Source organism: Carcharhinus amblyrhynchos, chromosome 5 (assembly GCF_965287045.1).
Source record: "Carcharhinus amblyrhynchos chromosome 5, sCarAmb.v2.hapA, whole genome shotgun sequence".
In the NCBI taxonomy this organism is placed as follows: domain Eukaryota; kingdom Metazoa; phylum Chordata; class Chondrichthyes; order Carcharhiniformes; family Carcharhinidae; genus Carcharhinus; species Carcharhinus amblyrhynchos.
In genome coordinates this window covers 46,672,463-46,688,839 of record NC_137328.1, presented here as the reverse complement: position 1 = coordinate 46,688,839, position 16,377 = coordinate 46,672,463, and the positions used below count along the sequence as shown (strand labels likewise).

Below are 16,377 nucleotides of genomic sequence, written 5' to 3'. Positions count from 1 at the left end.
CACTGACCACAATCCCACTCAGGCCCTACCCCCATATATTTTACCCACTAATCCCTCTACCCTACGCACCTCAGGACACTAAGGAACAATTTTAACATGGCCAATCAAACCTAACCCGCACATTTTTGGACTATGAGAGGAAACTGGAACTCCCAGAAGAAACCCATGCAGACACGAGGAGAAAGTGCAAACTCCAGACAGACAGTGACCCAAGCCGGGGATCAAACCCAGGTCCCTGGAGCTGTGAAGCAGCAGTGCTAATCACTGTGCTACCATGTCGCCCTTAAAAATACATCCTCTATTATTTCAATGGTGTGGTTGACTTATTTAAAAAAAACGTTAACGGCAGGATTTTATGGCCTCGCTCAGGCAAGATCGTACAATCCCACCCAAGGCCAACAGAGATTTCCGCTGTGGCAGGGTTTCAGCGCAAATGTGCATTACCAATGCACCTGAAAAAGAAGAAACATGTGCATCTACCTATATCTAGGAACATGTGTCTTGCAGGAGTATTGATTTAATAATCATTAATTTAAACTGTTAGCTGAACAGTTTCAAAGGTTTTGCCTGACTAGTTTTATTTCTCATAATTATAGAATCCGTATAGTACAAAAGGAGGCCATTCAGCCCAAGTCAGCACCAACTCTCTAATAGAGATCTTACCCAAGTTCACCCCTTTCCCGTAACCCCACGTATTTGCCCTGCTAATCACCCTAACCTACATCTTGGGGCACTAAGGGGCAACTTAGCATGGCCAATTCACCCAACCTGCACATCTTTGTTCTGTGGGAGGGAAGCGGAGCAACCAGAGGAAACCCATGCAGACACGGAGAACATGCACACTCCACATAGTCACCCAAGGCTGGAATCAAACCTGGGTTCCTGGTGCTGTGAGGCAGCAGCGCTGACCACGGTGCCACCGTGCCACCCATTTGAACAATATTTGCTCCAATCAACTTGGTAGGCACAATTTCAAGGGCTCCCTTCATGAATAAATGAGGCTAAAATTAACCTAAAAGTGTTGTAGGATCAGTTACGATTTCATTTATGTAGCCATTCCAGATACTGCGAACCGTGAGTCCTGAGGTGAGCAGGTGAAGCATCCCTCGGTTTCAATATACTTTGACAAACATTTGTAGTTCCGTGCTATAAATAGGCAAAGTGTATGCTTTACCCATTTGTTATAGGCAATGAATGATCTAACCGGTGGACCATAAAGTAGTAACTGGAGGCCAGTCAGAAAATTGAAAGTATCTTTTTAACATTATGATTGTGGGACCTGGAAAAGTGCTGCCTGTCTATGTGAGGCAGTGCCCGGAATCACCATCGCTCTCTCTCCCCCCTCAACTTGACCTGCAAGTAGGCACATCGATAGAGGAAACCAATTCGGCAATCTCCCACAGCTAACAAGTTGTTGTGGGGCACATGTTTGGCAGCTGCAGTTCACTGTTTCTAAATTAGTTTTGATCCTCAATGTAGCTCATGCCCCAGAGTGGAAACAAGAGACCAGCAGTGGTTCTATGCTTCATTTGCTGATTGCCTTTTGTATTCTGTAAGTTTAAATCACAGCTGCTATTATGGACTAGTTTATTTTGTTTCAAATAATGGCACATTTCTCACCGATTAGTCAAAATCCCCAGGTAACTAAATAAGGAAACTTGGTTGCAACAGTAAAAATCAGCTTTTTATTGAGCTCATCAGCATAATTAATGATAACCCTGGGACTTAATCGTTCAATCTGTGCACCCATTGTCAATTTTATACATTTGCAGGTTGAGCAGTACGCAGGCTTGGCACAAACTTATGGCCCCTCTGTCCTGTCTAAACAATGCTAATTAACCCAAAGTTAGCCCAGTATTCCCAAATGAAGTATTATTTTGGATGAGCATAATAATTTTATTGCCACGTCAAGTATTCTTATACTCTTCAAGTGATATTGCCAAACTGTGTCACTTTACAGATTTCTGCACTGAAAACCCTAAACTTGCATTCTTCAACCTGATGCTACACATTATTACATAAGAGAATACAAACAGGCCATTTGGCTTGAGAGGTCCATGCCAGTTTTTGTGCTCCATATGAGCTCCTTCCAGTCTTGTGTAACCCCATCATTATATCCATCTATTCCTTCGTCCCTTTCTCCCTCATGCTTATCTATCTTCAGTTGAAATGTATTGATGCTAGTTACCTCAGCTGTTCCTTGTGGTAGCAATTGCATATTCTAATCACTATGTGATTAGGAAAGAAATTTCCCCTGAATTTCCTATGGATATCTGAAACAAAATCCCACTTGCTCACTCTCCACTTGCCTGGATGAGTACAGCTCCGACAACATTCAAGAAGCATGGCACTGTCCGTTTCAAAGCAGCCGACTTGATTGGCACTCATCCACCACCAGAATCATTCGCTTTCTCTATCACTGACACACAGTGGCAGCAGTGTGTACCATTCACAAGATGCATTGAAGGAATTCACCAAGGTTCCTATGACAGCTTTCAAATTGCTATCTCTACCATCTAGAATGACATAGGTAACAAATGCATGTGAGCACTACCACCTCCCAATTCCCCTTGAAGGCACACACCATCCTGACTCTGAACTATACTACCATTCCTTCACTGTCACTGGGTAAAATTCCTGGGACTCCCTTTCTAACAGCACTGTGGTTATAGGTGCACCACATGAACTACAGCATTCAAGAAGGCAACTCAGCACCATCTTCTCGTGGCAATTAGAGTTAGGCAATAAATGTTGGCTGAGCCAGTGAAGCTGACATTCCAATGAAAGAATAAATTTTAAAAGCTTTTCCTACCACCACATCAGCCAGTTGGTCTCTAATTCTCCCAACTTGTTTGTTATATTTTTAAATCATATTAGTTGTCCACCAGTACTCTGACACTTCTCTTTTCCATTTTTGTTTATAGATTTAGCTTTGCCTCTTATTATTTGTCCCTTTTTCTATTTTGAATGTTGCTACATTTTATTCTATCTCTTCTTCTAATGTCATGTTAGTCTCCCTGTTGAATACCAAGGCAAAGTAATCCTCTAATATTTCTGCCATTTTACTGTCATTGACTGGGAGTTTGAATCCATATGTTAATTTGTTATTGCCTAATACCCTATCCTTTTTTTTGTTAACTATGCATCTATAGAATGTTTTCTATTCAGTGCTTATTTAATTTTAAAGTTTGTCTTTGCAACCCTATTTCTTTTTTGATGCCTTTCCTAACTTATTCATATTCTCTGCTACTTCTAAGGCAATCAGTTTCTTCTTTCCTGTCAGATCTGTAAAATACTAGTTTAAGTTGGATTCAACTAGCTACCAAGGCTAGGATTTGTTTGTTAAATAAATTGGGGTAATCTTTAGATGTTATTTTTTAACTTTGGTCCCTGTTGTACTATTACTTCTGCTACTACATGAGGAGGAACCTATACTTCTTGACTAAGGAGAAAGAGCATACATGAACTATCCTGCAGAGGTTACCATCATTCTTGCAATAACCACACAAGAAACTGAGCATTCTTGTTATATGAGTGTTAGCAATGCAAAATTTGCATTGGATGATTCTTGGCACAGTTACATTTGTCTAAGTTAATTAGATGAGATTTTTACACACAATCAAATTCTGTCTTTCATTCCAAACTACATTTTTAAAATGTAATTAAGTTGGACACGGCACAGCACTCTGAAATTGTCTTAGTGGGCTTCAATTGGTAAGGCAACAGGCAAATACAAAAGATTGCAAGGTTCAAGCCCTTTTCTGTGCTGAGTTAACCTGGGCCCAAGCACAGTAGCTTGATATTCCTGAATTGGAGGCATGTTAATAATCCGACAAGGTTCTTGGTCCTGATTGCTATTCAGTGACCCCCTTGTGGGAAGTGTGTGTGAAGGACAGTTGAGAATAGAGGTGATTGTGAATTAATCATGTTTGTAGACTAACCTCCACTCACCAGATGAAGGAACAATCCTCTGAAAGCCTGTGATTCCAAATAAACTTGTTGGACATTGACTTGGTGTTGTGAGACTTCTTCATAGTTGAGAACAGAATAGGCTTCCTGACCTGCATATTTGAAAAGGCCGGCAACATTCATTGTGTAGTGTCATACTTTAAGAATGCCTATTTGGATGAGGTGGTACAGAGTTCCAATCCCATGAATCTATATCAATAGGGGGACAATGTACTCAGCACAGGAGGACATCAGTGGGAAGAAAATTTAAAAAAAAGTTAAAGCTGTTACTTCTTAAAGTTTTTTAAAATTTTTATGTATGTATTGATAATAATGCACCTTTAACGTACTGTAGAAATTCAAAGTGAAATCAACGATGAATCTTTTTGTTCCTTTCCCAGATCAGAGAGCTGGTACCTGTTTTTTCAGTCTGGCGAATGGCCGCTGTGCTCAAGAGCTGACTGGACGTTACACCAAGATGCAGTGTTGTTGCGAATCTGGACGCTGTTGGGCCCTTGGCTCTGTTCCAGAGATGTGTCCAATTAGAGGTTCTGGTAAGGGAGAATATAACAATTTCAAAAGCATTAAGTGCTGTCCAAATAAGGACAAGATAACATGTTATAGATATTTATGAAGGCCAAGACTTAGGATTTAATAAACTGCTCTTTTAGCAGCTCATTTTTTAAGCAACCACTGCTACTTTTTCCTCATCAAAGCATAATGATTCAGCTAGTATTTATTCTTCAATGTCACCAGCTACATCATCAGTGGTATGTATATAGTGTATGTGCTGTCAGGCTGATTTGAAGCTGATCCCCAAGTTGGCTGATATCATTAACCTTCTCTCCCTTTGGGTCCCCCTCTCCTTTAAATTTGATACCATCATCCCTCTCCCAACCCAACTCTTGATGACGCCATCATTGCAAACTACAATTCTATCTCTCTTTCCTCTCCAAAGCTTTTGAATGTATTGCTGCCCATTAAAATCTGTGAAGACAAAATCTTGTCTTCCCTGTGACAAAGGTAAACTATCCTTCCTTGTCCTTCTTGACCTGTCAGCAGCTTTTGACATGGTTAACCACACAATCCTCCTCTAATATCTCTCTACTGCCATCCAGTTGGGTGCCACTGCTCGTGCCTGGTTCCATTCTGTCTATCTAATTGTACCTAGAATATTACTTGCAATCACTTCTCTTCCTTCTTCTGCACCATTACTTCTGATATGCCCTAGGATCTATACTGTACTCCTGTACATGTTGTTCCTTAGTGTCATCATCTGGAGGCACAACATTAGTTTTACATGCATGCTGATGATAACCAGCCCCACATCACCTCTTCTGTTCCTTGCTAAATTATCAGACTGTTTATCAAACATCTAAAACATGAAATTTCTTATAATTGAATGCTGACAAAACTAACGTTTCCAGTCCCCACCCCGAACTCTGTTCCCTCCCAACTGGTGCATCCCTTTCCCTGCAACTGTGAGAAACTAAACAGACTGTTCACGACCTTGATGCCACATTGGACACTGAAATGAGCTTCTAACCACTGTGCCATCATAGGACCACCAAGATCACCTTTGTAACGTCATCTAACTTTGTCCTTTTTTTAAATTCATTCTTGGGACATGGATGTTGCTAGCTGGCCAGCTTTTATTGCCCACCCCTTGTCTCAATTCATCTGCTGTTGGAATTCTCATTAGACTATTCCTGTGCACTCCTGGCTGGTGTCTTACATTCTACCTTCTATAAACTTGAGATTGCCCAAAACTCAATAAGGGGGATTTTTTTAAGGGCAGGGAAGGTGTCACGTGGGGTAAGTTAATTAAATGGTTGGGAAGTTTTGATTCCCTAATGGTGAGTTGAGATAAGGGCAATGGCGTGTTTGTTGGCCTGTGACAGGCTCTTACTTGTAATAGATTTGCGTGCTATGAACACATTAAGTGTAAAGAAAAAGTGTAAAACTTTTAAAAATTACATCCTACCTGAAAGTCAACAGCATGAGAATCTCATGGCATCCAGCTCACAATGATTTAAAATTGACATGCACCTGCAGGCTTTGTGGAGTTGTGTATAAGATCAAGGGTTTCCCTTATTTAACTCTATGGCACAAAGAGGGGAGCAGGAGAATAGGCTCTAACATGGACACTCAGAGCCAGCAAGGTTGAGCCAATGGTGAGAGTGTTTATGTAATAAGGCCAAAGTTTCAAGGAGTGAAAGTTGGATCCAAGGTAGAACAAGAGGGTTCAGGGGCACATAGGAGTGCAGGACAGGCCTGGTATTGTAGTAGTGATGGGGGATTGGTGATGGAGACAGCCAGTCAAGGTAAGAAAATGAGGGATCTAAAGGTCAATACTGTCCAAACATGTGTCCATCTCAGGATGTTGGCTAGCAGAATCCTTACAGGGTTTCAGGGTTTTGAGTTCACCTGCAATGTTTCAGTTATCCCTCACTGAGCGTGATCCTGGACAATGTCCTTTACAATGCATAGAAAGAAATTCCTACTGAACCTGCAAGTTCAGACACGTCGCATAGAATGCCGAGTGCAACATTGTTCACTAACATTAGCACTCTGGTGTTGCATTCTCCTTGCCAGATTGAAGAAATCCATTGAAACTTTTATCCTTTCACCATCTGGAAAGGGGACCTCCCTCCTCTCCCTCACCATCTCAAGAATGGCCTCAGGTCAGCATCAGAGAATCAGTGGGCAGCCCTTCCCAGCTTGGAAGGCCTCATATCTCCTTCTGAATCCCCAATACATCCATTTCTTTCAGTCAAACAGCATGCACAGCCATGACTGCCACAGTAACTTTGTATGTGATCCACACTTGTAAAGCTCTGCTTCCATCTGGCAGCTCTGGTTAGCTGCCCAACGCATCCTTCAACGAACTCAGCAGCGCACCTCCACATAAATCAATCAAAGTCTGTGACTACCCCCTCCTCCATTATTACAGAATTGTGATAATGCCCCGATAATATATCTTTCGTAATGTTGATTGAGAGATAAACACTGGCCTGGACACTGAGATGAACTCTCCTGTACATCAAAATAGAGCCATGGAATCTTTTTGCCCATCTGAGGGAGCATACAGACAGAACCCTGATTAAGCACCTTGTCTGCTATTGAACATTATGGATGTGCATATAAATAATAAAAATAATTCTAACTGTACATGTTTTCTTTAACTCAGATGAATATCGTAGCCTTTGTATTGAAGGAGTTCCTTTTGTACAAGGTATTCCACGCCTTGATCCAAATTCTAGACATGGAATTGACACTTCAGATTTACCTAGATTTGATATTGGTGGAGGAGGATTTCGACCCCACGATCCTGCAGTTCGACCTGCCACTGTTGACAGTAGCCAAGGGAGAACAGGGGGCAGGACCTTTAATGGACAACATAGAATTCCAGGCATTGGTAAGTTTAAATTCCATGTTTTTCCATTTTTAATAACAAATTTTAAAAAGTGTGAGCAAGAGAGATAAAAAAGCAAAAGAAAAAAAATCTTTGAATGAGAAATATTAAACTCATACAATAACAGTTCATATCCCGAATAATGATCTAGAGGTGGGGCGGGCTGTTAACGCGCAAATAAGTGCGGCGTGCAGGAATGGAACGGCGATAATTATGGGGGATTTCAATCTACATATTGATTGGTCGACCCATGTTGGACACGGTGGGCTCGAGGAGGAGTTCTTGGAATGCTGCCGGGATAGTTTCCTTGAACAGTGTGTGTTGGAGCCGTCGAGGGAGTGAGCTATCTTGCATCTGGTGTTATGTAACGAGGCGGGTAGAATTAGGGACCTTGTGGTGAAGGATCCTCTTGGGGAGAGTGATCATTGTATGGTGGAGTTTCTGGTGCAGATGGAGGAGGAGAAAGTGGGTTCCCGGACACGCGTCCTTTGTTTGAACAGAGGGGAGTACAGTAGGATGAGAGAAGAATTGGCGAATGTTGACTGGGGGAGCATGTTGGAAGGTAGGTCTGCTGAGGAGCAGTGGAGGATCTTTAAGGAGATCTTTCTTGGTGCTCAGCAGAAGTTTATTCCGATGGTTAAAAAGGACCATAGGAGGAGAGGTAATAAGCCGTGGATAACGAAGGAGGTGAAGGAAAGTGTTAAATTAAAAGCAGAGGCGTTTAGAGTGGCTAAGAGTAGTGGGTGAGAAGAGGATTGGGAGAGGTTTAAATGTCAACAAAGATTAAAAAAGAAGTTGATAAAGAAGGGTAGGAGAAACTATGAAGCTGGGCTAGCACTTAATATAAAAAAGGACAGCAAGAGTTTTTATAAATATATAAAAAGGAAGAGGCTGGCTAGGGTGAACGTTGGACCCTTAGAGGATGAGAGGGGGGACTTAGTGGTAGGGGATGGGGAAATGGCTGAGGTCTTGAATAACTTTTTTGTTTCAGTCTTCACGGAGGAGGACGTGAATAATTTGCCGGGTGTTAGCGATGGAAAGGTGGTAGGACTGGAGGGTCTCAATGACATTATTGTTACTAGAGAGGCGGTGCTCGACAGACTGGAGGGACTGATTGTGGACAAGTCCCCAGGACCAGATGGAATGCATCCGAGGGTTCTGAAAGAAATGGCGGAGGTGATAGTGGATGCCTTGGTGGTTATTTTCCAAACGGCGCTGGATTCCGGGGAAGTGCCGGAAGATTGGAAAACGGCTAATGTTACGCCGTTGTTTAAGAAGGGTGGCAGGCAAAAGGCAGGGAATTATAGGCCGGTTAGTTTAACGTCTGTTGTAGGTAAAATGTTAGAATCCGTCATCAAGGAGGAAATAACGAGGCATCTTGAGGGGAATTGCTTGATAGAGCAGACGCAGCACAGTTTCGTTAAGGGGAAGTCGTGTCTGACAAATTTATTGGAGTTCTATGAGGATGTGTCTAGGGCGGTGGATAGAGGAGAGCCGGTGGATGTGGTCTTTCTTGATTTTCAGAAGGCGTTTGACAAGGTACCTCACAAGAGGTTATTACAGAAGGTAAGGGGGCATGGAGTTGGGGGTAGGGTGTTAGCGTGGATAGAGGATTGGTTGTCAAATAGGAGGCAGTGAGTGGGAGTTAATGGGTGCCATTTGGATTGGCGGTTGATGACTAGTGGAGTGCCCCAGGGGTCGGTGCTGGGGCCTCAGCTATTTACCATTTATATAGATGATCTGGAGGAGGGAACCAAGTGTATGGTGTCGAAATTTGCTGATGACACCAAGATTGGTGGAAAGGCAAATTGTGCGGAGGGTGTGGAGAGTCTGCAGAAGGATCTAGATAGGCTGGGCGAATGGGCCAGGAACTGGCAAATGGAATTTAATGTTGGCAAGTGCGAGGCGGTCCACTTTGGTAGGAATAATGGTAGGAAGGACTATTACTTACGTGGCAAAAAACTGCAGCAGGCGACGGTGCAGAGGGACCTCGGGGTCCTTGTGCATGAGTCACAAAAACCCAGCTTGCAGGTGCAGCAGGTGGTCAGGAAGGCTAATGGGATGCTGGCCTTCATAGCGAGGGGGATTGAATATAAAAGTAGGGAGGTCTTGCTGCAGCTGTATAGGGCATTGGTAAGGCCGCAGCTGGAGTACTGTGCGCAGTTTTCGTTGCCGCACTTGCGCAAGGATATTTTGGCCTCGGAGAGAGTGCAGAGGAGGTTTACTAGGCTGATACCAGAGTTGAGGGGGTTGAGCTATGAGGAGAGGCTGAATAAACTGGGCTTGTACTCGTTAGAGTTTAGAAGAATGAGGGGAGATCTCATTGAGACATATAAGATGATGAATGGGATGGATAGGATAGAGGTGGAGAGACTCTTCCCACTCAAAAAGGACAGTAGGACTAGGGGGCACAGCCTCAAGATAAAGGGGGGGGGCGGTTTAGAACGGAGTTGAGGAAGAACTTCTCCACTCAAAGGGTGGTGAATCTCTGGAATTCTCTGCCCATTGAAGTGGTGGAGGCTGCCTCGCTAAATATTTTTAAGACGCGGGTTGATGGGTTTTTGATAAGCGAGGGGATTAAGGGTTATGGGGAGAGGGCGGGAATGTGGAACTGAGCCACGACAGATCAGCCATGATCTTATTGAATGGTGGGGCAGGCTCGAAGGGCTAGATGGCCTACTCCTGCTCCTATTTCTTATGTTCTTGTGTTCTTATTACATTACTGCAACTCATGGCATTAGAATCCAGATGGTAAAGTGTTTTTACTGAAATTATTTAGTGTATTGTTACAAAAAATAGTATAACAACATTACCAAGATCAAATGAGTAGCTCGCTTGTTGTGTGATGCTCTGTATTAATGACCTCAAATGGTTCCCATGTCTGCATTTATGTTTACATTGCGCTTGAAGAGTGCACGTTTAACAAACTAATCATGGAAAACAAAATGTATACTTGGACACTTGGATTTTTTTTTCCAGAGCAAAATTCAAAGAGTATTGCGTGCAAAGGATGTAAGGCCACCGCTTGCTTTACTCAACATCTAACTGACAGAAACAAAGTGTAATGTTTCTGAGTGAATTGGAACACTCAGAAAAGATGGGGGTCCAGATTCTGTCAGGCCAGCGATGGCTCTGAACTAAGGGCGAGAAACCCAGGATCAACCCATCCTCGGCAATTTTGGGCAGCTCCCAACTGGAATTTATGTCCATCGAGCAGCCAGTGAACTTCCGTCGGAGCTCCTGCCCCTTTAAAGGTTGAGAGCCTGCCTCCAAGAGCTGCTGACCATTGGGAGGAAAAGCAGCACTTAAGCCACAGCAGCGGCACAGGAAACTGTGGCTACTGCTGGGACTGCATGAGAGAGTCGGGTGTCACCAGGGCCAGACAGGCAGGGCAAGTAATGGGGTCATGATGATAGGAGAGGGTAAGGAGGGGATGTTGTCATGGGTGTGGCTAGGAGTCTCTCCAAAAGCCATTAACTGCTAGATTAGGGGAACCCCTTGCCATGTCTGCAGATGCTGTATTAGGAGATTTCCCAATCCGCATCGGTAAAATACCAGAAGCAGCAGGAAAATGCCCTTAATTGACCAGCTACGTGGCACAATTGGACTTGGGCAGGATGCTGTTGTCTACCTTCTCCACTACTGGCAAAATGTCATTGCAATAGCAAGACAGTGAGTGCTCTACCACTGTACCATCCCTCCAGATTTCTTGGCCACCACCACACCAACGCCACCCCCACCCCCCTCAACCCAGTCCAGAAGACGCACAAAATCCCAGTCATGGTATGACCAGAAATGAACAAATTTGTTGCTTATGCTGTTGCTAATTAGATGAATATTGTGCTTTGTGTTTTTCTTTGGGTTTTAATTATAAGCAGTTTGCTAACTACTCAAATGCAACAAAAGTAGTCCAAAAGCAATTTATCTGGGAAAAAGAGACTTCAGTTCGTCAAGCTCATTCCTTTCGTGCATAGTTGCCATTGTCGTGGATTCTCTCCAATCTAGTTAAGTTTTGAAAAAAGATAAAACATCTAGGAACCTAGAATGAAATGTAAAATGTTTCTATATATCCCCTTCTCAAACAACCACAGGAAAACCGCTGCATTGAACTCATTCAACATTGAAAACTATTTGAAATCAGAGAAATTGCTTTGTTGTTATATTACAATGTGATTTGTTCCAGGCACTGTTTCCATCAACGAAACAAATGTAGATGTCTGCAAGCACTTTACCAATCTGTGCCTGAATGGACGCTGCATTCCCACTCCCTCAAGTTACCGCTGTGAATGTAATATGGGTTTTAGGCAAGATTTACGCAGAGAATGTGTTGGTAAGTATCAGCCATATATTTAACCCATTAAAATAAGAACAGTTTAAAATGATGGGCACCTTTATCTGAAATGATAAAAGGTGAATCGCTTAACATGATCCATGGATGTCCATTGTCTCTCTATTACTGTAGAAGATACTAGATGCTTTATTTCAGATCCTTCCATGCATGTGACACTCAGATCAGTATGTAATATGATTTGTTATATAACATTGCAATCAAATTCATGTACCAACATAACACACAAGTTGAAGCCATGGAGGACATACCTCCCCCACTGTTTGCACATGGAATCTATACATAATACTCTTCCTCATTGTTCCCAGTGGGCTGCTAACATTTGAGCAGCCATTCAATTTTACAGACCACTGTACATTCCTAGATCATGTGATAAAACTCTACAAATATTACAGGATTCTACTAAAAGAATAAGACTTTAACAGGACACTGCATAAGATATTGTAACTAATGTTCTTCCTTCTGGGCTCTGAAAGCATAATAATGACTTCAATAGGCACTCTTTCTCTAGGCAGCAAAAGATAATTTGAAGCTGCATTGTCCCTTGTCTGATCTATATATGTATTAGAAGCACCACCATATTGTGATAGACAATTTTGAACGTATCGTGATCAGCTACCAAAAGCATGTGTGCATGTCTGTGTATATGCAAATGAGGGACCCATGCCTGCTTCAGGACCCCATGTAGAAATTGGTTTTGATCATGAGTAGAAAGAGGGCAACATGCTTTGTTCAGGCTTTTTAAGTTGGCACAGCAATATCAGCAATGGGTAGGTGTTACCAAAAAAGAAAAGCGCAGAGTTACCCGAAACAAGTATGTTTTGATGACTCCACAGTCCCTGTGATCGACTCCGCTCTCACTCCAGATTGGTGGTATGCTTCTTAGTGAAATGCACAAGCTGTCTATGAAGGAACTTTAGTTATGAAAAAGCATTAATGAGACCCAAGGAATAATGTTGGGCAGCCATTGGCTTTCCACTTGGAGAACACCCTTGATAGCACATATTACAAATTGAGTGAAAGCTGAATTTCCTCAGCCACAGAAAGGCAAGACCATTGGCGCATTCAGCTTTAGCAAAGTTTGAGCTTTGACACCTTGCTTACAATGTCAATCATGTTAGAGGGAGTGGGAATAGTGGGAGGGACTCCTTCCACTAATGTTTCCGCTTCCAATACCCACAAAGCAGCTGTGCATAGCTCTCGAGGCTGATGCACTAAGACAGAAGAGGTGTAGGTAGCTGCAGAACAGTGTAAACAGACACTCATTTGGGAGGGGTAAAGTGTGGGTAAGCACTCACCTCAGAAGAAAGTGCCCCATCAGACATGGAATTTTCTCTGGGGTAGATGGATGTGAGAGAGAGTTGGGCCTGCCATCCCTGGACACATATCAGAAGTGACCATAAGGACTGTTGAAAACTGAGGTGGGTTTTTTAAGAGGTCTGCCTCAGTTCTCTGAGATTTGGAGCTTAAAGTTGTCTCCATAAATTTTAGGCCCTCTTGCCCTCACCCCTCCCACAAGTTTCCCATGCCACCATGCCAACTTATGCCAACCCATGTACCCCAATTATCCTTGCAGCCCATTATCATCTCTGTGTCAATTTAATGCCAACCTAATGCCAATTCATGCCAATGTGTCCCAGCCACTCTCATGGTCCTTTATAGCCCCCATGCCAATTTAATGCCAACTCATGTTAACCGATGTTCTCCACCACACATAATGCCAATTCTGGCCAATCTATGCCTTCAAGCCACTAGCTTTGCCCCTTCACCCTCCATGCCAATTCACCCAGTATCCACCATGGGGAGGCCTCAGGAGATTTTTTAAATGGAAAAAGAACACTATTCAAAATGTTTAAATTCCCTTCAAATATTTGCTGTCTTATTAAAATAAACATATTCATAACCCCATATTAAAACCTTTCTGAACTGTCATTCAAACTCTGAACTCCTCCATGCTGAGATAATTATAAGTTGCAGATAACTGCCAATAATAATGACATAACAATAGCACATGTGGTAATGTCAACGAACAGCTTTTGCAACTAAAGTAGCTTTTTTCAATTGTCATTGACACAAGCAGCCTATTTTTGTTAAAAGAGTTGGGGGTTTAAATAGCTTTGCAGCTTGACGACTTTTGTTTTATCGCACATTTACACAGGCAGGCTATTTTTTTTATTTTTTAAAGGGATGGGGATTTTAATAACTTCACAACTATAGACCTCATCTACCCTTCAAGAGCATTTATATCTACTCTAGAACATTGTGACTGTGGGTTAATACCCTTGCTACAGCAGAAGATGGGGTCTGTTTGAACTCAGCATGGAGTTCAAATGACCCTGCAGACTTCTGGTTTATCCCACAGTGAAATGGGGATCTGACAAAAATTGAAATGTACTAGCAAATCCAGAACCTGTCTGCCATTTTTAAAAATCTGCAGATTCTCTAACACATTGGAAATTCTGACCTAATAAATCAGAAGTGGCTTAAGATGTCAAAGATGGCATGTTTTTGTTTTGGCTTCCTTACAAGGGAACAGAATCCTGAAATGTGTGTCAACGCTCTGGTGCTGAGGCGACAGAAGAGGTTCAGTTTGTAAATGTTAAGAGGCTTGTGGTGAAATGCTGTTCAAGCATAGAGATCCTGTATTCCAAAGGTTCAATTCTTCAACAAATGTGCTGCCTCTGGATGCCCTCGGATTCATAATAACCCACGATTTACATTCCATACATGCCAAGTGGGTTCCCTGTACTGCCATCCCTCTGCGTCTAATTAGAAAACATGGATAGTTTTAGTCTGAACTATATCCAACACCAGGTTTTTTCAGGAATTAAACTCTACTCGTTTTGTGGAATCATTAATCAGAGGAAAAAATGTAAAATTTTACCTCAGTGCTGCCTGCCATCCTCGTAGGCTGCACTCCACAGCTTTAGGTCTTTCACTTCTGAGTCTCCTTAATGATTTTTTTTATTGCAAAATGAAATTCTAGTAAAGATCGCAAAGAAAATATTAAAAAAATTGGAAATGCCAGAATTTGCAGAGCTTTGATTGATCATCACTGAATGAAACATTTCAAAATTAATTTAATACTAATGTAGTTTTGGAAGGATAAGTATTTGATTGAGAACAATAAATTAATTTTCATAATTCTGATTACAATGCAAAGTAGCTATTGACTGATGTAAGAACACACAAGAAATTTATAAATGTAAATTCATCATTCATTGCTGACAGTAGTTTGTAAATTACTGCAGAAAATATCTCAAATGTATTGGTAAACACCCTGGTAATTGGGAGAATTGAGAAAATTGATTGGTGCTTAAGGCATGATGTTTTTGTCTGTGATGTCACTAAGACTTAATTTATTGGTCTGTGCAGATGTTGATGAGTGTGCATCAAGCCCTTGTACAAACGGTGACTGCATTAACACTCCGGGTTCCTACCATTGTAAGTGCCATACTGGTTTCCAGGGCACCCCTACCAAGCAAGCCTGCATTGGTAAGTGATAAAACTGAAAAAGTTGTAAACCCCAAGGAAACAGATATTGCTGAAAATATGCAGCTGGTGCAACATTACTTATGAAAACATAGGCTCATGTTTCAGGTGTCAATAGCATTTATGAAACTACATGAAAGATATGCTGGTTAAATTCTCCCTCCGTGTACCAAACAGGCACCAAAGTGTGGCGACTTGAGGATTTTCACAGTAACTTCATTGCAGTGTTAACATAAGCCTATTTGTGACACTAATAAATAAAATAAACGTTTGCAATTTCAGCAATCTCATTTCATTTCTGGATTAATAAATATTTTGTGGAAATCTAAATGCATGTCTAACAATCAAAAACTGGAGCTGTCATATGTGCAGCAATCTACAGACATCTATTTATTAATACAAATTTGTATAATTGAAAATAATTAAGAATTACCCAATCTGATGGCTCAGTGAGTAACTGCAACAACTCAGTCTAAATTTTTGATGCATTGGACCAAGATAGTTTCAGCTTGGATCCCTCTTCTTTGTTCTATTAGTTGATCCAAGATGGATTAATCATTAAGTTTCAGAAGTGTCCCTTGTCTGGGGAATAATCAGCCTTTTAAATGCAATACATTGTCTACTGTATAAATTGTTTGCGTGTGGATGTCAGGTGAGGATAAGATGAAGTTTGTCTGCAATATCTAACATGATAAAATTGCCCATGCTCGATCACAGCTTGTGATCACACTATGTTAGTTGAACCAGTGAGTAAGTGAGCTCCATATATCAAATTTTGTTCTCTGGACTGTGTTGAGCTAGCTGATTTTAGCCAGGACTGTAGTATGGGGTTGCAATTAACCTTGTGGGTTAGGGAGTGAACAAGTCACCCAGGAAATGTGGAGAGCACAGTGCAAGTGGCTGTAACCACAGCAGGTCTTCTCAAGTGTGTCATTGTATCTTTTGAAAGTATGTTTTCATTAGTTATCTTAATGATCCTGCTGTTACAAGCTGGAAAACTTCAAAGATATAAATTCACTTATTCGTGAAGCTAGTAAACAAAACATAAGCATTTTAGCGATTCTTGGGTGGATTGTATGCCGTTCCCTTTGGAAGCATTTAAGATGCTTTCAATACGTTGTAGAGGATACGAAACAGTTTTGGCATTAGATGCTAAATAATCTGTAAAGCCTAC

At 41.8% G+C, this 16,377-nt stretch overlaps 1 protein-coding gene across 1 annotated transcript in view; it reads left to right on the top strand.

Moving 5' to 3' along the window:
• fbn2 (fibrillin 2) overlaps window positions 1-16,377 on the top strand; it is a 344,878-nt gene that overhangs the window by 162,359 nt on the left and 166,142 nt on the right. Inside the window, exons 9-12 of the mRNA XM_080188736.1 lie at window positions 4,350-4,502; window positions 7,139-7,366; window positions 11,547-11,693; window positions 15,087-15,206. Of these exons, the coding sequence (XP_080044862.1) occupies window positions 4,350-4,502; window positions 7,139-7,366; window positions 11,547-11,693; window positions 15,087-15,206 (648 nt within the window). The remainder of the gene's footprint in view (window positions 1-4,349; window positions 4,503-7,138; window positions 7,367-11,546; window positions 11,694-15,086; window positions 15,207-16,377) is intronic.